At 37.7% G+C, this 21,829-nt stretch overlaps 1 protein-coding gene across 5 annotated transcripts; it reads left to right on the top strand.

Annotated features, from left to right (window-relative positions):
* Positions 1–9,284: 9,284 nt before the first annotated feature.
* On the top strand, positions 9,285–16,533 carry LOC130726085 (ubiquitin-activating enzyme E1 1-like). 5 transcript variants are annotated; one of them, XM_057577306.1, is made up of 6 exons: positions 9,285–9,569; positions 9,739–10,073; positions 11,300–11,517; positions 12,312–13,106; positions 14,107–15,507; positions 15,732–16,533. In XM_057577306.1, the coding sequence occupies exons 2-6, from the start codon at positions 9,755–9,757 to the stop codon at positions 16,326–16,328; spliced, it is 3,330 nt and encodes a 1,109-aa protein (XP_057433289.1). In that variant the 5' UTR covers positions 9,285–9,569; positions 9,739–9,754; the 3' UTR covers positions 16,329–16,533. The 5 variants fall into 5 exon arrangements, with proteins under 5 accessions (XP_057433289.1, XP_057433290.1, XP_057433291.1 ...); XM_057577307.1 differs by having other exon boundaries at positions 9,742–10,073; XM_057577308.1 differs by lacking the exon at positions 9,285–9,569 and having other exon boundaries at positions 9,701–10,073; positions 14,107–14,975; positions 15,075–15,507.
* The last annotated feature ends 5,296 nt before the right edge of the window (positions 16,534–21,829 follow it).

Raw genomic sequence — 21,829 nt, forward strand, 5'->3', positions numbered from 1 at the left:
CTTAGTCTTCTCAAGGATCTAACCAACCTTGTTCTCCTTAAGGAAAAAGCAAACAACTGTTTGAGAGTTTGGGTTTACAAAGAATTGCTTCTCAGAAGGCTAAAGTAAACACAATAAGAACAGTTTGAAGAAAGATTGCTATGAGAATATTTTTATATCGCGTGAGCTTTCTTAGGCGGCATCTTTCATATTCAACCTCTTTATATACTCCACGGATTAGGATTTAGACGTTTATGTGTAATTAGATCAGAGTCAGAGCCTGTCATTAAAACACTCAGAAAACAACGTTAGAGTACCATAATTGTTCATACACAATAGTTAGCATGTAATCATCAAAACATAGAGTTGTACTACTTGATCAAAACTTGATCTTACACTTAGCACATAAAGCATGTGATTCAGTCAACTTCAATCATAGAACAATTAAAGCTTATACACATATGTCGGCCGAATCCCTAGAAATTGGAGACACAAGTCTCAAGTTTTAACAACGGCCGAAGCCTCAGAAAACATTTTCCAATTCAGATCAATCAATATCAAACAGTCACATAAACAAGTCGAAGTTATCGACGCCTAAATCATTATCTAGTAGAGCAAGTTGCCCTCACCTCTAACTCGTCAAACTTCACAATCCACAAGCTCCTCAAGCGATTCCCCAGCAGCTCCAGAAGTTCCCAAACTCAAACCTTTGAGTAAAAACAACATTACTCAGTCAAAATCAATCACAATAACTTAAACAATATCAACTAACGTCCGAAGAAACTTTAAAAGTTTCAGAGTATGAGAATCTAGCACAAAAGACAAGTTTTTTACAAAAATAAAATCTCCCCCAACACCCAAATAGGCTCTCGGCCACTCTACCACTTTTTGCGTTTCGGCGCTTTTTCTTCGATCTAATTTAATTCCTAAGTAATCTAGGGCTATAACTAGGGTAAATCAATGCTCTGAAAAATTTTAGAAATTGATATGAAATTTTATAACTAGGGGCTTTTGGGTCCAAACTTTCAGCTCAAAAACTCAAAGTTGAAATTTTTGAGAACAAACTTGAAAGGGTCATAGATCGTAGCGTTTATAGCAACTAATTCTAAAGGCACTAGGTTAAGTCGTAAATTTTTTGTTCAAAAAGCGGAACTTTGGAGAAAATCCGAGCGCACCGGCGGTGAATATGGAACACAGGAAGGGTATAGAAGATGATTGACAGAAAAAATCGAATTAAAAAGATATTTTTGGAAAATGCTCGTAACTTTGAGCACGGAAAGACATGGTTTAAAGCTACAGAAAGTAGAAACAAAGTTATGGAATAGCAAGAATAACTCGCTATCGTTCCAGAGAAACTAAAATCGTTGTCTCCTCCCTAGATATTATCTCATTTCCCGCCTTTTATAGCGGACGTCGAAAAAGTAAACTTCGAGGTTTTCCGAATCCGATCGTTCTGGTACTTTCGTCTGACGATAAGAAGTGAATATTTGACAACTGAATGCCAAAACTCAAAATGAAGTTCTCAGAATTGAAGAAAACGATATAAACGCAGTATTGGCCAAAATATGCCGGAAAACCACTTTTTGCAGTTGACGTCGGATGAAGAAACTTCCTTCTGAAGAAAGATTGCAATTGCTGAAAGAATTGTGACATCACGGAAGGAAATTTCGTTAAAAGCTTCGAATAGAAAAATGCTTCATTAAAGGTCTTAATTAAAGTCCCCGAGAAGATAAGGCCCAACTTCGACGGACTTCCGTGAAGCCAAACCTATCGTATGAATAGTCAAGGGTTTCGTAGCAAAACATTGGTCATGGGAAAATTACTCGGAGGTTCTTATTCTTCTAACGATTTTGAGTTTCGCATAAACAGTGCTCTAGAAGCGAAAATAGTCTTTTTCGAACACTCTCGACATAAGTCGGGTGTTGAAATGGCTCGAACTATAACTTAAACTGTCTATGGTACCATCCATATTCATCTCCTGAACTTTCTTCTTCATAAAGTCATCCAAATCAGTAAACACTTGATCAAGTTCCATTCACGTTACATCGTAAACCTAAGCGTGAATGAGAAATTAATTATTTAACCTATTCTAAAAACAAGGGTCTTACAAGCATGAAGGCTAGGAGATGTTGAAGGGGAGTTACAAAGCCATTAATGAAGAAATGAGCTGAAGAGAATTGAAGATTCACCCTGGCGAGGTGTGCACGCATGGGCGTGCACCATATTGCACGCACATGCGTGCAAGTTTAGGAGGTTGGTGTTTTGAAGGGAGGCCACGCATGTGCGTGTACCCCCTTGTACGCAATGCGTGGAGAGTCAGTAGCTTGGTTTTTCAGCCAAGCTTGCACGCATGTGTGTGCACCTTGTTGCATGCACATGCGTGCCTGTATGTTATATTTTTCCTGTAAATAGGACTTTGCAATTTCAGTTTTGTATCTTAGTTTTTTTGAAGTTTTAGCTTGTGTAAGGATTAAGGAGCTCTTCCAAGGTTCCTAAGTTTGTTTTAGCATTTGGGATGTAGCTCCTACACTTGTTATTGTTTTAACATTCTGAATCTTCATATGGAATAAAGAGTTTTCTTTCTATGAGCATACCCTTCTGTTATAATAAGACTTGAAATGCATGCAAGTTATCTTACCTTTCTTTGCACAAATTGAAGTTTGGTTTAGAAATGGGGAACTGGGAGTTCGTTTATTAGAGCATTTGCGCCTTAGGAATAAGGGCAACGACTAGTAGTTGATGGCTTGAAACTAAAATGAACTTAACCTTCAGTTTGACTGCTCATAGGTGGCTAGGAATCGATCAAGATTTAACTAGTGAAGTCTTTTGAAAGCTCTTTTTGGCTTGAGGAATCGACACTTAGAGATATAGGCTAGATCAACAATAGAAAGCATGAAACTTGTCCCTCACCGCTCGTACTAGCCCGACGAATGATGACCCGGATTTAGTAGTGTTTTTAGGGTCATTCCTTTGCTAGTTTTGAGTCTTTTTTCTTTGTCTCATGTAGTGTTTCATGCATTCTCATGCATTTTTATCTTTATTTGAGTTTTTGTTTGGTTTTAGTAATTATATAGTTTTATAAGGGTCTTTCTTATATTTTTATAGATTTTAGGACTTGCATTTGTTTTCCATGGAATTGCGAGGACTATTGTGCTTAAAAGCCCTTTGAATTTCTTGATATTTTTCCTTGTCTTGGTCCTTAAGTGCTTCAGCAGGTAACTCATGAAGAGGGAAGGCCAAAAAGCATGAAGAATTGATGGAAACATTCAAAGGGGGGTTACAAGAAGCTAAAAAGACCATCAGAACGTGTGTCTGGCGCTCAAGCGCCCATGCCTAGCGCCTGAGCGCCAGCCTTCCAGTAGTAGGAATGCTAGCTTCTGCCATATGGGCGCTCAAGCGCAGCGCTTGAGCGCCCCAACTCGACTATTTTGCCTATAAATAGGATTCTAGTCATTTTGTTTTGAATCTTTTCATACTTTGTAAAATTCAGAGGTAGAGGATCATCTAGGAGAGTGAGAGAAGGCTTCCAAGCTTGTAATTCAGGTTCTTAGCCAAGCATGGCAACCATGCTTGGCTAATCTCTCTTCTTATGCTTTGGTTTTCATATTTGAGTTATAATCTTAAGTTCTTTCCCACATGTTCTTCGTCTTTCCTTGAATCCCATTTTCTGAATATCAATATAAGCTTGTATGCATGCTTGCTTTATGCTTTTCTATAATCAGAACGGAAGTTTGTTATAGATTAGGGAACCGATTTGGGATTGCCCCTTCTATCTTGGCTACTAGGAATAGAGGAAGGGTTGGGGTTTGTTGGCCTGAATTTGCATGATCTAAAACCTCATATAAATGACTGAGTACACAAGGAATTATGATTACCTTTTAGTATGAGAGAATTGCTTATGTGAGGAATCAATAAGTGAGTAACTAGGCTATAACATCGAGGATAGATCCATGAGAACATGTGCTTAGAATGATGTGCTTGAATTGACTAGTTGAGCAAGAACCCAAAGCATGTTCTTTTATGAGTTTATGTTTATTTTCCCTTTTACTACTTCGACATTTCTCTTTTTTCAATAAAACAAACCTTTTAACTCAAGACTTAAACTGAATCTATTCACTCACAATCCCTGTGGTTCGATAATTAAAACCGGGTGGATTCGTACACTTGCGAATTTACCATCAACGAACAAGTTTCTTCCTCAAGTTCCCCGATCGTACTACCCTGACGAACAAGCTCGACTCGCGCCTCGGAAAGATCGTTGGCGATCGTCACAAGTTTTTTGTCGATGGCGATCTTGTCCCTCGCCGCTCTGGTCATGACCTTGTCCAGAAGGTCTGGACACTTGGCATGCTCGGCCTTGAGTGCAGCATAATCGGCTCGGAGTTTCTCTTCTTCAGCAGTAGAGGCTCCAAACTTCCTGAAAGCGTGGGCGAAGATGCACCCAGCGTGCAAGAGTGACGCAATGCACTCTTGTCTCGCGACGTCAATCCCCTTGCCGAAAACTTCTTTTTCCAGGTAGTCGTGGTTAATCCCAGAAAGCAGAAATTCCACGGGGTCGGTGGCGTCACGCAGCATGGTGGAGTTCTCAGAGGGATTTTCTTTTTCTTTTTCTCCCGGGTCAGAATGAGCTTCTTTTCCGACCGGGTCGGAGCGACTTTCTTTTTCTATGCTAGTTTGGCTTTCTTTTTCGCCATTCCCTTGGTGAACGGGGCTAGGATGCACACGAACTTGAGTGTGGGGGGTCGTAGTTTCATGAGTTGGTGATGGTTGGTCGAGAGTAGAAGTCTCCTCGCCTTGGGGGTCGGCGGAGTCGGAGGTAGGCTGAGAGGGCCTGGTGATTTTCTTCTTGAGGGGCGAGGAGTTCTTTTCACCCTCGCCGTCTCGAAGGTGGTGTTTCTTCTTGGGGTTCTCAGCGTTGGTGTTAAAATTCTGGGGAAACTTCGCAAGCCTTCTCGCAGCGGCGAGCTGAAGTTCCTCATTGGTGAAACCCATGTCAGCTGCAAAAGAAAACAAAAAGCAAGTTAAACAAGGAAGAATTCAAGTCGAGCACAATTTTTTTATAGAAACAGGTTAAAACGGGAAAATAGAGGGCTGGAAAAGAGGTGAGTAACAGTGTTCAGGTGAAGGGTGGCGACCTAGGTATCTTGGGGTTTTTGAATGGCGAGCGCCTTCAATGACCTTGGAGCAATCAAGGATTGGGAGTTGGGCAAAGAAGTTAATGATGTTTTTGTCCTCGGCGGTCAGCGAATCTGCTGGAGGGTCGACGATCCCGTTGGGTTTGTCGGTCCAGAAGAAGGGAAAACGGGCGGTTCCATATCTTAAGGTAAAAAGCTAAGGGTAGGCCTGATGAACCGCCATCCTGAAGTACTTCCGGGCGAAGCTGGTTTTGGCGTTACTCTTGAAGGGGTTTAGGCACTTGCGTCCTGTGCGCGCCTTCAGAGAGACCCAACCTCTGACATTTAGAGACTTAGCGTCAACATCATATAGGTAGAAAAAGTGGACATGCAGTGGTATGATTTGGATGGCATCACACAAAATCTCGAAGCACCGCATGAACGCCCAAGCGTTAGGATGCAATTGGCTGGGGGCCACGTTGATGTCGGCCAGGACGTCACAAAAGAAAGGCGAAAAAGGGAACTTAATTCCCAATTTCGTGAATAAATATTCGTACACATAAAAGGCATGATAGCGAGCTATGCCGCCATCAACCTTATGGAACCAGGGGGCGGTCCTCTTCCTTACAGGCAGCAACACGTAGCTTCTCATTTAGATCATCCTCGTGACATAAACCGTCAACCACCTCAATAAAGTCGATCACCATGTCCCGTGTAGTATACTCCAAAGGCTGGTCGATCACCGATTGAGGGGGGCCTCTTGGACAGGAGTGGGAAGCGTGGCGAAGGTCCTTAAACGAAAGGTAGCAACCTCGGAGGGCTCGAGAAGAAGCCCTCCGGGAGCGGAGGAGTCAGGCGCAGTCTCCTGATTAGGAGTGTTTTGGGAGGAAGATGCAGTTTGTGGTTTGGGAGACATTGTTGGGGAGGGAAAGGTTGGAACTATTTAAAAGAAAACGGCAATACAACAACAAGGAAGAGGACAAAGACATGGAATCAGGGAACTCACCGAGAATGAAGGAAGCAAGGGGTGGAGGAAAGGGAAGGAAGCAGCGGTCTTGGAGCAGAAGTGCACTGGTTGTTTGCTCAAAGGGATCGGAGGAAGGTGATGAAGTTTGGAAAGTGAGAAATGATGTAGGAACAAGGCTTTTATTGGCACAGGGTGACGTTTGGCTTGAACCACGTGGTGGCCGCGTGGAGTTAGTGGGAAAGCGTAATCCATAATTACAGGAGTGAATGATTACCTTGGGAAGGGCATATGGCGCATTAATGACGATGGATGCGCGTGATTGGTGAGAGACCTTTTCAACTTCTGCACTGAAGTGACGTATGATGGATTTGAAAAGACGGCTCGCCAGGAGCCGTTAGTCAACGCAACCTCGAAACTCGCCGACTTGCCGTTCCAATCGCCGCAAAGCTACTTGCCGAGTTGTGAACTTGTGGACTTGTAGGACTTGCGACCTTACGATATCATAGATCTAGGACCTCGCCATGTTGGCGACCTACGATAAATAAATGTCTTAGAATTTAAATAGGCCTGGAAGGCTGCTAAGCTTTTCAAAGACACGCTCGGCTTTCGTGCCTTAAGCCTGGTGTCTTGTGGACTTCTGGACCGGGCGAGCCCCTATAGGGGCAACGCCCTAGGGTGGCCCGCCCGATGGCGGGTCATTAACCTATAACTTAGGCATGTATGCGCGGCCCAGCCGACCCCTAGAATAGGCTAGTATGCGGGGGCCCACACCCGCCCTATAAATAAGAGATGGTTACCAATTGTAAAGGACTTTTGATTTATTTCTCAATAATACAAGTGAAATTCAGTGACACTCTCTCTCTCTCTAACCTCTCTCTATAGTGCAATCTCTTTACCCTCTAGGGACTACCCTATCTCACAATGTTCCTTCCCGGAACAAAAACTAATTCTATAATTAATTTTAGGTGACCTCTAATATGCACCACTTTTAGAGTGGTACAATTTTACACCTCTTTTTTTAACCTGCTATAATAGGTCAACACATATTTTTTTAAAGAAATTTAATATATAACAAATTTTTAATGATACTTTTTAAAAAAAAAATAATGTGTTGACCTGGTATAACTGGTCAAAGTAAGTGGTGTAAAATTGCACCACTCTAAAAGTGGTGCATATTAGAGAGACCCTTAATTTTAATAACAAATAAAAGAAAAAATTGTTTAATATGAAAAAAAAAACTGTATAAAAACTGAGAGAAATTACAAGTAATCTTTAGGAATTCTCTTTTGTTATGAATCGTGGAGGCAAGAAATGAAAGAATACCCAAGTGGCCTGATTTCTTGCAAATAACCTGATGTTTACCCACAGTTTTTTGTTTTCGAAAACAAATAATTGAACCATATTAAATCTATCTTTTGTTTCGTCGCGCAAGACACGTAGTGAGAGAGGATCTGAGTTTTGCATCTTGTAGGTGAAAGAGCCCATGCGATAATTACTCTTGAATTGGAACCACCTCCTTATCCCTAGGGAGCTATCGCTAGCCAAACATGCGCGACTCGAGTTTGGAATTTTGGTCTATATATCATATTAAATAATAAAATTATCAAATTTTCAATATAATATATATATATATATATATATATATAATATTACCCAACATTACTCATAATATTAATAAATAATAAAATTTTCAAATTTTCAATATAATATATATATTATCTAATAAAAAAATGCATGAAAAAAAATAAAGAGAAAAGAATGGGAGAAGCCATGACAGACATGTGTAGCTTAACAATTGAACATGAATAATTAACAAAAATATTGATAGAAGAATTATTTTACACTCTTTATAACATTTTAAAAAATCTGAGACGTAACCATCGAGCTTTTGGCGAGAGCGGCTGACAGTTGAACCATGTGTTACGGTTTATGCATCATGATGTGATAGTTTAGACCCGGTACCTTCAACCTTCATCTCTTTATTTCTCTCCCCTTTATGACAGCTTAGGCACGAGTATCACTGATGGCAGGATGACCATGGTGATAGTAGTGGATGGTAGTGGGAACCTGGCGCTTGTTTGTATGGGATGTGCGACGGTGGTCAAAGATAAGGATGGTGAGTGGATTTCAGGGGTTTCCAACAGCATGGGCAATGACAGTGCTTTCATGGCGGAAGCGTTGACTGTGGAACTCGGGTGGCAACATGTGCTTGATTTGGGATATCATAATATCGTTTGCTTTTCTGATTGTTTGAATGTGGTTGCTGCCTTTCAAAGCAATGATGATTTCAGAACCTTCTGGGCTAGGGATGTCCTCCAGCGTATCCGTGATATGGTACCCAGGTTCTTGCGAGTTCAATTCTTACATGCTCAGCGTGAGAGGAATAATACAGCGAATTGTTTGGCGTAACAGGCTAGTATGTCAGGTGCTCGGACACAAATATGGAGGCAACCCCCTTCTTTCATTTATGCATCCTTGTATCTGGATGCTGTTAGCTAGTTTCTGTTTTTAGTTTGTTACTTTTAATCTTGTAACCAAAAAAATCGGAGACTAAACCACTTCATAGGCTTTTTTGTTGTTGTGAAAGTGAAATAAAAGACAATGCTGCCAACACAACACCTCTTGTTAGAAGCAAGAAGCGGGGCTAAACCACGTGGGGAACCGACCAAGTCCAAAGATCACACTGCATGCGTAAATATAGAGCCGGTTGCCAATTCGCAAAATAGTTGGCTTCCCTACAAACATGAATGAAAGAGATATGCGAAGGGTGAAGAGCGATGGAAACAATCTTATCTTATTCGATAACAAAGCCACATGAGACACCAACACGGGATCTTCCACTAAACGAATAATATCCAATGAATTGTTTTCATAGATAATCTGTTTGAAACCTAAGTCCCAAACAATGACAGTGCCATGTTTAATTTGCAAACAACTCAGGGCTAATTTGTCTTGGAATAACTTTCTCTTAAAAAAATTGTATCTTTTTATTTGAAAGGATATTAAGTGCATCTTATTTTTTTTAACTTAAATGCATCTTAAATCACATGTAAATATGCTTTACTCAAGCAAATTCTATCACTACTAGTACTGGCGCACTAAAAACAAAAAGCGATGATGCAGTAGAGAGCCCAAACGCATTGTTGTTAGACGCCACCACAAGGCGAAACGACGACGTGTCACGCCCTTCTCTGTTCTTTCTGACCTTATCAGTCAAACTTTTTCGTCCTCTCTCTCTCTCTCTGAGAATAGGAGAGAAATGGAAGTAGTAGAACCTGTCCTTTCTATCCCTCCATATTCCCAAACCCTAGAATAGTAGAATCCACTCTCATATATGCAAACCCATAAATGCCCCTCCTCTCTTTCTCATTTCACCCTTAAAAACCAGAGAAACAGAATCACACTCTCATTTCCGAGCAAACACACTTTCTCTCTCATTTTCTCTCCGATTCTTTGCTTCCAAACGCAATCCATCGTCCTTCCCTTCCTTCTCCTCCAAGTTCCAATCGGTACGTACCTTGCTTCTCTCTGTCATGTAGGAATCTCACCATGCTTTGTAGTTAGGGTTAGGGTTTCTTGTAGATCATTATCTTGTTTCATCGTTTGTGTTGATTTTGATGTTTTTTGTTTTCGTTTCTTTGTTCTTGTGCTAACGATGCGGTTCCGTGGCGTGTTCAGCAGCTTACTGCACTATATGCTTCCTAGAAAGAGACCCTGTGACGGAGAGGTTGTAGAAGCTGAGACTGACGACAAGAGTTTCCCCAAGAAGTATCGGATTGCCGCCGCCGCCGCTACCGGAACTGCCGGAGACTCTACTGTGAGCTTCAACAGCAGCACCGACGGAACCAACAGGAACGACAGCAGCGACATGACTTTGGGCGATTCCAATCCGCCGGACATTGATGAGGATTTGCATAGCCGGCAGCTTGCCGTGTATGGTCGCGAGACCATGCGCAGGCTCTTCGGCTCCAGCGTGCTCATCTCAGGGATGCAAGGTCTTGGTGTCGAGATAGGTATAGCCCTTAGCCTTTGATCATGCATCTGCTTCTTGATTGTGTTCACTGTAGTCTTTGGTCTTGATGGATATTAGATTAGATTTCCTGAATTCCTCTATGATCTTTGTGCACCTTTTGGATGTGTGATGATTCTTGGTAAAACTTTGTCAATTGTGTTATGACTCATTTCCACTTCTAGTAGAAGAAATTGGTTTGGTCCATGGAACTGATGGTAGTAGGTTTTGGTGATTTCGTCATTTACAATTGTAATCTTGCTATTTTTTGTCTATGATGAATTTATTTTTTTGATGGAAATGGGTACTGGCTTCTCAAATCTAATCTTACAAACTTTGCATTGTGAACTTAAGCAGTTATATCTCCCATGCACTACTGTGGTAATTCATTATTGTTGTATTTCGTTCAGGAGGACTTGTTATCTCAGCCTTGTACAATTTAGACTATTCGATCCATGTAATTTGACGCTAGTAGGTTTTGGTGATTTCGTCATTAACAATCGTAATCTTGCTATTTCTTGTCTATGATATATTTTTTGATGAAAATAGTTGCCGGCTTCTCAAATTTAATTTTATGAAATTCATATCTTGAACTGACACAGTTATATCTCCCATGCACTACTGTGATAATTCATTATTGTTGTATTTTGTTTGGGAAGCCTTGTTATCTCAGCCTTGTTCAATTTAGACTATTTGACCCATGGAATTTGATACTAGTAGGTTTTGGTGATTTCGGCATTAACAATTGTAATCTTGCTATTTCTTGTCTATGATATATTTTTTGATGAAAATAGTTGCCGGCTTCTCAAATTCAATCTTATGAAATTCATATTGTGAACTAACGCAGTTATATCCCCATACACTACTGTGATAATTCACTATTGCTGTATTTTGTTGCCTTGTTATCTCAGCCTTTTCAATTTAGACTAATCAATTAAAAGATTATACATGCAAGTTGAAGCATTCTTTTGGTTTCGTGACTTGTTTTACTATTTAATAGTTCTGATATTCAGGTTCAAGCTTCAAGTAACACTGACTCTGTAATTATTTGATCATGTTTCTGTATTCTAGTAATTTTTACTACATGCAGCGAAGTATATCTCATTCCTAGCTTTGGTAACTTTTTTTAATTCATTGTTTGTCATGTTTAGGTTCAGCTTCAAATAGTGCAGGTTCTGACTCTAATATTTAATTATGCTTTTGAAATCTAATAATGTTTACTGCCTGCAGCGAAGAATCTCATTCTTGCTGGAGTAAAATCTGTGACCTTGCATGATGAGGGGACTGTAGAGTTATGGGATCTTTCTAGCAATTTTGTGTTTACAGAGGATGACATTGGTAAGAACAGGGCAGTGGCTTCTGTCAGTAAGTTGCAGGAACTCAACACTGCAGTGGTTGTACTGAGCTTGACCACTGCTCTAACAAAGGAGCAACTTTCTAATTTCCAAGTACCTCTCCTGCTTTTTACTTTTCCTATTTTATATCATTTTTATGTCATATTCCATTTAATGTTTTTTGGGTGCTATGTCATGCTTTTGTAGTAAGTCACTGCTCACTATTCGCATCACATCTTAATCGTAACAGAACATTACACTTTAACTAATTCTGAATATGATTATGTTCATATATCCGTAGGTTTTTAAATGACAGTGTAGCTGCTGCAAATAATTTCACTTCTATTTGTGGTTATTGTGAGCGAATTTGTTCCTAGCTAACAATCAACATATACACTACCCTTTAACTAATTCTGAATATGATTATGTTCATATATCCTTAGGTTTGATGTGGCAGCGTAGCTGCTGCAAATAAGTTCACTTCTATTTGTGGTTATTGTGAGCGAATTTGTTCCTAGCAAACAATCAACATATACACTACCCTTTAACTAATTCTGAATATGATTATGTTCATATATCCTTAGGTTTTGATGTGGCAGCGTAGCTGCTGCAAATAAGTTCACTTCTATTTGTGGTTATTGTTAGAGATTTTGTTCCTAGCAAACAATCAACATATACATTGCTGCATAATGTATTTCGTGCCTCTTTAAATAAAAGTCCCTGTTGTGACTTGTGTGATTCTGAAGTAGTGTAAACACTTAGAATATTCATGCTTGTTGAATAATGGTGTAATTTAATGTGCTGTTTTTCTTTTTTCTAGTTCCAACCAATCAACCATTAATCAATTTGGATGTAGTTTACTTGGATATATATATATATATTTATGTTATTCATTTATTATTTTTTAGGCTGTTGTTTTTACTGATATCAGTCTTGAGAAAGCCTGCGAGTTCAATGATTACTGCCACATTCATCAACCTCCTATCTCTTTTATTAAAGCTGAAGTTAGAGGCCTTTTTGGCTCTGTGTTCTGTGATTTTGGACCTGAGTTCACTGTTGTTGATGTTGATGGAGAGGACCCTCATACTGGCATAATTGCATCTATCAGCAACGACAACCCTGCTCTAGTATCCTGTGTTGATGATGAGAGGCTTGAGTTTCAGGATGGAGATTTTGTTGTATTCTCTGAAGTTCATGGTATGAAAGAATTGAGTGATGGAAAGCCAAGGAAGATTAAGAATGCCAGAGCATATTCATTTACTCTTGAAGAAGACACCACAAATTATGGTATCTATGAGAAAGGTGGCATTGTTACACAGGTCAAACAACCAAAGGTATTGAACTTTAAGCCACTCAGGGAAGCACTCAGTGATCCAGGCGACTTTCTTCTGAGTGATTTTTCCAAGTTTGATCGCCCACCTCTCCTTCACTTTGCATTCCAGGCTTTGGATAAGTTCATTTCTGAGTTAGGTCGTTTTCCTGTTGCTGGAGTGGAAGATGATGCTCAGAAGCTTATATCCATTGCCAGTAACATTAATGACAACTCAGGCGATGGGAAATTAGAAGATATAAATCCAAAGCTTTTGCGACACTTTTCCTTTGGTGCTAGGGCAGTATTGAACCCTATGGCTGCAATGTTTGGTGGAATTGTTGGACAAGAGGTTGTCAAAGCATGCTCTGGAAAGTTTCATCCACTTTTTCAAGTAAGTATATTTATTAAGTGCTTCACATGCTCTTGTATGTTATAATATTTTGTATTTTGAGAGTGAAACCACGCCTAGATTAAATACCTTTTGACAAGATTACTTTCCCTCTACAGTGGTTAGCTGTTTGATGTTATGTGTTCAGTTTGTTGCTTGAATTAATCTTTGATTTTTTTAACCTCATTTTACTGTTATTCTTTGCCTATTGAATTAAGCAAGTTTGTTCTGTGTAACACCTTTTTTGACCATTATCTTCTCTAATTGCCAATCTAATTCTGAATTTGTTTCTTGTGTTTGTGGTATCCAACCCCATGGACCACTTCCATTGAAACTAAGCCTGTTTATGCCAAAGAACATGACTTGTCATTGCCCAAATCCAAAAAGCCTCCGTTCATGTTTGAATGTGATGATGCACACCGTAGTGATGGTTGTGTTTTCATGCATACTCACTCGAGATTGATTTCTTGCTTATTTAGAAACTTTAACTGCAGCTAGTTATGTACATAAAAACTCTTCTTGATCTCAGAACTGCTAGAACCAATTAAAGAGACTGCAGTTCCCTTTACTTTCTTCAATGTCAAATTATCCATCTTACTAATGTGCAAATCTTGCATGTTGGACCAATTTGTTAGGAACTAAGGGTTAGAGATAAGGAATTGATAGAAACAAATGAAAGAAATGAACCATTCGACTCAAAACTGAAAATAGGAGATAATTCTCCTCCGAGGATTTCTCCTTACAACTGAGCCACTGCTCTGGTTTTTAAAACTAACAAATTGTAATGATCCTCGTCCTTACATCCCCCTCTCTATATCTCCTCTAACTAGCTGCTCCTACCCAACTACTCCATCCCCTTTTGTCCTATTGGTACACTATGTTCAGTTGCTCTGCAATTTCATCATGTTTTGATTTTTGCCTCTTTAATGAAGCATCATTTTCAAGCCTACAATAGTTCTTGTTTTTGGCATTTATTTATTTTTTAACATTTCTTCCTCTGTAGTTTTTCTACTTCGATTCTGTGGAATCACTTCCTTCAGAACCACTGGGACCTGATGATTTCAGACCAGTAAATTGTCGTTATGATGCACAGATTTCAGTTTTTGGAAAGAAGTTACAAAAGAAGTTAGAGGACTCTCAAGTGTTTGTTGTTGGATCTGGTGCGTTGGGATGTGAATTTTTAAAAAATCTTGCTCTTATGGGAGTTTCTTGTGGAAGTCAGGGGAAGCTCACAGTTACTGATGATGATGTGATAGAGAAGAGTAACCTAAGTAGGCAGTTCCTCTTCCGTGATTGGAATATTGGACAGGCCAAGTCCACAGTTGCTGCTTCAGCTGCTGCATCTATAAATTCTCGATTTAATATTGAAGCTCTACAAAATCGCGTTAGCCCTGAAACTGAAAATGTATTTCATGATAGCTTCTGGGAAAATTTGAGTGTTGTGATCAATGCACTAGACAATGTGAATGCAAGACTATATGTTGATCAGAGATGCTTGTATTTCCAAAAGCCTCTTCTTGAGTCTGGAACTCTTGGAGCCAAATGCAATACCCAGATGGTCATTCCCCACCTGACAGAAAACTATGGTGCGTCAAGAGATCCTCCAGAGAAACAGGCTCCGATGTGTACTGTGCACTCATTTCCCCACAATATTGACCATTGCTTGACATGGGCGCGATCAGAGTTTGAGGGGTTGCTTGAGAAAACTCCAGCTGAAGTGAATACATATTTGTCTAACCCAAGTGAATTTACTAATACAGCGAGGAATGCTGGTGATGCTCAAGCAAGGGATAACTTGGAGCGTGTTATTGAGTGCCTGGACAGCGAAAAGTGTGAAACTTTTGAAGACTGTATCACTTGGGCCCGGTTAAAGTATGTCCCCTTGATAACAAATGCTTGTTTCTTTTGTTTTAATAATGTTGTGGGAGTGTGTTTGTATTTCTGTTTCATTCATACACTTTTTTTCCACAGGTTCGAAGATTATTTTGCTAATCGAGTAAAGCAGTTGATATATACTTTCCCTGAAGATTCTGCAACCAGTACTGGAGCTCCTTTCTGGTCTGCACCAAAAAGATTCCCTCAACCACTGCATTTCTCGTCTTCTGATTCGGGTCATCTAAATTTTGTGATGGCAGCTTCTATTTTACGGGCTGAAACATTTGGCATCCTGATTCCTGACTGGGTTAAGAACCCTAGGAAAATGGCTGAAGCAGTTGATAAGGTGATAGTACCTGACTTTCAGCCTAAGAAAGGTGTGAAAATAGAGACAGATGAGAAGGCCACCAGTCTTTCCACAGCTTCTATAGATGATGCAGCTGTTATTAATGATCTAATTGTCACTTTAGAGAGGTGCCGGACAAAACTGCCACCGAAGTTCAGAATGAAACCGATTCAGTTTGAGAAGGTCTTCTTTCCATTACACATTTCTTCTAACTGAATTTTGCTATGCTCCTTTCAGCCATGCCCTTCTGATTAAATTTTCCTGTAATCCTGTTCATTATATGTCCTATATATGTTGTTTCGCTTGAAAATTTGAATTGGTGGAATTTGAATTGTTCGTTTTATGCCTTCTCTACATTTATTCTGATTATTGCCCACTAAGGAATTGCTTCTCTTATAAAACTGCAGGATGATGACACAAATTACCATATGGATGTGATTGCTGGGCTTGCCAATATGAGAGCACGGAATTACAGCATTCCTGAGGTTGACAAGCTTAAAGCCAAGTTCATAGCTGGACGGATCATTCCTGCAATTGCAACCTCAACCGCCATGGCCACTGGCCTTGTCTGCCTGGAGCTCTACAAAGCTGTGGATGGGGGCCACAAAGTTGAAGACTACAGGAACACATTTGCTAACTTAGCACTGCCTCTCTTTTCAATGGCTGAGCCAGTTCCGCCGAAGGTTATCAAGCATAAAGATATGAGCTGGACAGTTTGGGACAGGTGGATTCTGGAAGGCAATCCTACCCTTAAGGAACTTCTGGAGTGGCTGAAAGCGAAAGGCTTACATGCTTATAGCATTTCATGTGGAAATTGCATGCTCTATAATAGCATGTTCCCCAGGCACAAAGAGCGAATTGACAAAAAAGTAGCAGATCTTGCAAGGGAAGTAGCCAAGTTGGAAATTCCTCCATACCGTCGTCACTTGGATGTTGTTGTGGCATGTGAGGATGATGATGATAATGACATTGACATACCTCAAGTATCCATCTATTTCCGTTAGGTTGATTCCATCTCGTTGTTTGAGACTTAGGTAAAAGAGCGTGTTTTTTTTCATGCTTCATATTCATAATGGGTCCACGGAGAAACATCATTGACTGTTTCACAGTTCATATATGAATTCAAAAACAACTTCCAGTCCTTGTGTTTGTTTTTAGGGTATTCCTTCAACCTGAGATGGTAGTTTTTATGATGGCATGTTACTTGTAGATCTCATTCCTCCCTTGCTTGGTTGCCGTTTTTTTTGTGTACTGTTAATGAGCTGTGTACTTTATTTCTTGCAAATTACTTAACTTCATCACTAGTTTGATTTTTCAGAAATTTGCAGAGCAAATAGAATTGAAGAAGAAGAATCGTATTGAACAAGATTGAAAGTATGTGGATTTACAATGTACAGTACTTATTTATACTAGCTATAATAGAGTACACCATAACTATTCTGTTACTCTACTACACCCTATTCTATTTCCAAATCAGTTAGCCATAACTGCCTCTTGCTGAGTTGGCTTGCTTAGCTGTCAAATTTGTTATAACAGAATTGCTGAGCTGTCCACAACTTGTATCAACCCTGCTAGGAATCACTTCAGAGTTTGTAACTTATGTGAGCTTGTTTTCTTCATTGCTTGGTACCATAGAACTTTCCTGATGTTCATTCAATAAACCCTATGAGGATGTCTCTTCATACAGAAGACTCATAGTGGCTCGTGTATTCTGCTGGCTAGGTAATTAGTTGAGTCATAAAAGTATATTTGCATCTAAATATGGAATTCATTTCTCTATGATGAGGTGATGGCAGTGTTTGGACTAGAAAGTGCAGTGAAAAATAGGGCCATGAATCCGCTGATACCTTAAAAGTTAGAATGAAGTGTGAAATTATAACTATTTAAGATGTGGATTAGGCAGATAGAATGGATATTGGGATCAATTTAGACAGTGTTGAGAATGAATTCAGCGGAAGAGAAGAGTATGAGAAATGTATTTCTATTTATTCTTTCTAAGAGTGAAATGATACAATGTGAGTGTTTTATATGAAGGTCACAAACAGTAAAACTAACTCTGACAAATAAAATGAGTGTTTTAGGAAAATTTATAATTCAAATTACCTTATTTAAAATATATGTTTTATATGGACTATGTCACTATGGTGAACAAGACTGCAAGAGGGGAAAGGGGGATTGTTTTATTTCTTTTTTGCTGGTGAGGGGGCAATAGGTTATTTATTGAAAGGATAAAACTTAGATCAAGTTCCTCCATTCATCAAGTTTATGTGTAATTTTTCAAATTTTGACAAATTCTTAATAAATGACATTTATTTTTAGAAATAGTTACACATGTGTCATCACATGATTGGTAAACTTGATGAAATAGATTTAAGGAACTTGATCTAAGTTTTATCCTTATTGAAAACCCTATGATGGAAAATTTATAATTCAAATTACCTTATTTAAAATATATGTTTTATATGGACTATGTCACTATGGTGAACAAGACTGCAAGAGGGGAAAGGGGGATTGTTTTATTTCTTTTTTGCCGGTGAGGGGGCAATAGGTTATTTATTGAAAGGATAAAACTTAGATCAAGTTCCTCCATTCATCAAGTTTATGTGTAATTTTTCAAATTTTGACAAATTCTTAATAAATGACATTTATTTTTAGAAATAGTTACACATGTGTCATCACATGATTGGTAAACTTGATGAAATAGATTTAAGGAACTTGATCTAAGTTTTATCCTTATTGAAAACCCTATGAGAGAATCTAGACTGTCACAGAATTTATATATTGATTTGATGAAATGAATACAAGATAACTCTTGGCTATATATAGGAAAACCTGAAGCTTGTCCAGCAAGCTGTCCTAACTGAATAGAGAGTGTTCAGTTATAGAATATATATATATATATATTAAAGCAGTAACTTTGTCATTTCCTAAAACCTCAACTCCATAATATTTTGTAATATTTTATTCCCCTAACTTTGAACCATAGCTTACCACTTGTCCTCTTTGTATTATTATATTCAAATTTATTCAACCATTATTCCTTCTCCCTCTTCCCCCACTATCTTCATTATTATTTTTCTCCTCCCTCTCTCCTCTTTAATACTTTCCTCTGATTGTGTTAATTCTTCCTCTTTTCTAGGTGGAAATTCGCATCCTACCCTTTCTCTCTCCAATATATTGATTCCTTAATTCTCTCCTCTAATTCTTTCCCTTCACGTCTCTTTTTTGTCTCCTCTTCTCTCTCACACTATCTCATTTTTTTATTCCTCTCACCCTCATTAATTCGTTCCCTTTCCTTATCTCCCTCCTGAAAATTAAACCTTCCTATTTAATCCTCCTCTTTGATTCTATCACTAGCCAGCCTCACAAACCATCGAAACAAAAAAACTAGGCAGCCTCCAATTAATATCCCAAAACCCTAAAACAACCTTTTATAATTCCAGAAGATTTGAATTCATTTTCTTTTAATTTTATTCTACCATTCTGATTCCTTCTCTTTTCTTTAATTTCTTTTACGGTTATTTTAAATTTAAAATACTTTTTAGATTTTTTTTATAAGCTCTTTTTAACTTTAGACATTCTTTTCTTTTAAACAACTTTAGAGATTAGTTCAAAAAAAACCTTTAGAGATTGTTTATAACGTGATTTTTTCAAAATATTATTTTTGAAACTGGATAACATCTATATATATACTAGTGCGATAACCCGTGCATTGCACGGAATTTTATTTTTGAATTTTATAATAAATAAATTAGTTTTCATATATATGTAATTTTTAAATTATAAATAAGTCAACAATGTAATAATATATGAAGAGGAAAATGGAATAAATGAATGAAATTGTGTTGTATACATCAAACATTTTCAAAAACTTCCTTAAACACTACATTTACAGTACTGGTCTGTTGTTTGTCCGACTCATCCAGTATACAAAGTTTAAGGTCCTTTCTTGAGCGTACTCTAGATAGAGCTACATATAACTGACCATGAGTGAAGACGGGTCTCAGAAGGAAGAACCCTACCTGAGATAGTGTTTGTCCTTGGCTTTTGTTTATGGTTATCGCAAAGCATATTACAATTGGAAATTGCCTTCTTTTGAATTTAATTGGAAATTTGGAATTAGAAGGAACCAAGTCCATTATTGAAATGTGCAATTTGTCATTAGCATTTGTTCTCGTTATAACAATTGCACCAATAAAACGTCCACCAAGTTCATCCACAATTAAGTTAGTTCCATTGCATAAACATGTTGCTTGGTCTATATTTATCAAAAGCATGATTGGAGTACCAACTTTCAATAATAGTTTGTGGTTAGCATTTCTGAACTTTTAGTGTTGTTCAAAAATTCTGTGGTAAACCACTCAACACAGATTTTAGAATCCTCATCAGATCGCAAGGCAGAGTCGGAGCTGAGATATTCATGTTCTGGTGCAGCTATCATGCCAGACATGTAAATGTTTATCATTTCAACAACATCCGGTGTACGGGCCAATATTTCTCTATCTTTAAAGAATTGCGGGTCTTTCATTGTGTGGAAGGTCAGGATATGTATATTTAATCAGTTCCATTAATGGGTTAGGACTAATAGGGATAAGTAGATCTGGCAAGATTTGAACATCATACTCTCCTGCTCCAGAATAAGGATAATCGTCATTTTCAATTTTAAGAATCCAATCTGCAAACTCTTTGATTTATTTTGCTTCATCAGTCGCCTCAGTTGCGGTTAGCCGCATGTTCTTAGACAATTTCATGACTTTGCAAAAGAATGCACTGTTGTATGTTCTTATATTTTCTTTTAAGTGTTTCGACCTTGGATCGACTCCAGTCATTAGATTAAACAACAAATCAGGTGGTCTTTGCAAGAAAAGTAATTACACTTTTCCTTTTAAGCGACATAATGAATACTCCGGATTTGAAGTATTTTTAGATTTCTCACTCCTTTCTCCCCGTGAAATACATACATTTGTAATTTGTATAACAAAGATAGTAGATTATATGTAGAATAATAAACTTTTAACATGAAATTTTACTGTAGAGGTAGTGAAATTATTTAAATTTAATTTTCTATTAACTTTTACGTGAAACTATTTTCAAGTAAATAATATGTTCTTCCTGCAGGAACTTTTAAATTTGCAATTTAAGAATAAATAAAGGGAAAAATGCAAACTACCATCCTGATGTTTGTCTCATGTGTGACTTAATTAGACCCTAACCTTTTAATAGGTGCATTTATCTCCCAAACTTACTAAACTGTGCAAAACAACCCTTCTGTTAACTTTTCTTTTAACTTTTAATATTCTTTATCACTTTACATGTTTTACCCCTAAAATACCCTTCAAATTATTCTCCCTCTCCCCTAATTCTAGCATTTAAAACATTCCAATTTTTTTAGTAAAACACATTTTAAAATTTAAAATTATTTCTGTGAGCAATAAAATAAATAAACATGCACAATATATTATTGTTTATAAAACTAAATAAATACATGTGTTGAATAAGATGTGAAATTGGATTTTCCTATACATAATAAGAGTTTTTTATTTTTTTTCCGCCGTGATTGCACATAATTATACAAAAGAAAATTTCAACTTCAGAATTTAAAAATATTTTTATATAATATAATACTCAAATAGTTTTTTATTTATTTTATTAAAAAAATATGAAATGAGGGTGAGGATGAATAACTTAGAGGGGTACTTTAGGAAAGAAGATGTCATGTGATAAAGTCTATTAAAACTTAAAAGAAAAATCAACAGAAGGGTTAGTTTGCACATTTTAGTAAGTTTAGGGTGATAAATACACCTTTAAAAAGGTTAAGGTCTAAATCGCATGGGAGCCAAACCTTGGGGTCGTAATTTGCATATTTACCATAAATAAATAAAGACTATATATGTATTTTGCTATTTAACATGAAAATATTTTAATGTATGTCTCATCCCTTGAGAGCTTTTAATTCTGTAATTTTTATTTAAACAATCTTGTAATTTAAACATAGTTCAATAAACTATATTTATTATATATGTTTACTCCTGAAACTTATAAGAATTATGAAAAAGCACTAAAATTAATTTAAAATTTTTTCGTATTAATTTTAACATAAAATATTTTCATATACAATATTTCTCCTGTGAGAAATTTTTACCTTCAAATTCATGGAAAACATATTTCACTATTGGATTATTAAAGTCTATAGCCATTTTGGGTAAGGGAACACATTGAAAAGGACAGCAATGCTAAAGAGCTACTAAAAAGCGTCAAGGCTTATAGAGTAACCAAGTAATTTGCTGATTGAAAGACTTTGGTCTAATTTTATTATTTGCCAAAAGGCCATGCGATTTTCGTATGTGTTATTAAACACACTTTTGAGTAGTATGAGTTTCAGTTATTATGGTATGCATTTTTAGGGCGTTTCCTAGTTCTTTCTATAGACTCATTTCACTTTTTCCGGATGTTGAGATTAAATTATTTTCTGGAAGGTATAAACATTATTCTGAGAAAAAAAAAA

Source organism: Lotus japonicus, chromosome 6 (genome assembly GCF_012489685.1).
Source record: "Lotus japonicus ecotype B-129 chromosome 6, LjGifu_v1.2".
NCBI classification, from domain to species: domain Eukaryota; kingdom Viridiplantae; phylum Streptophyta; class Magnoliopsida; order Fabales; family Fabaceae; genus Lotus; species Lotus japonicus.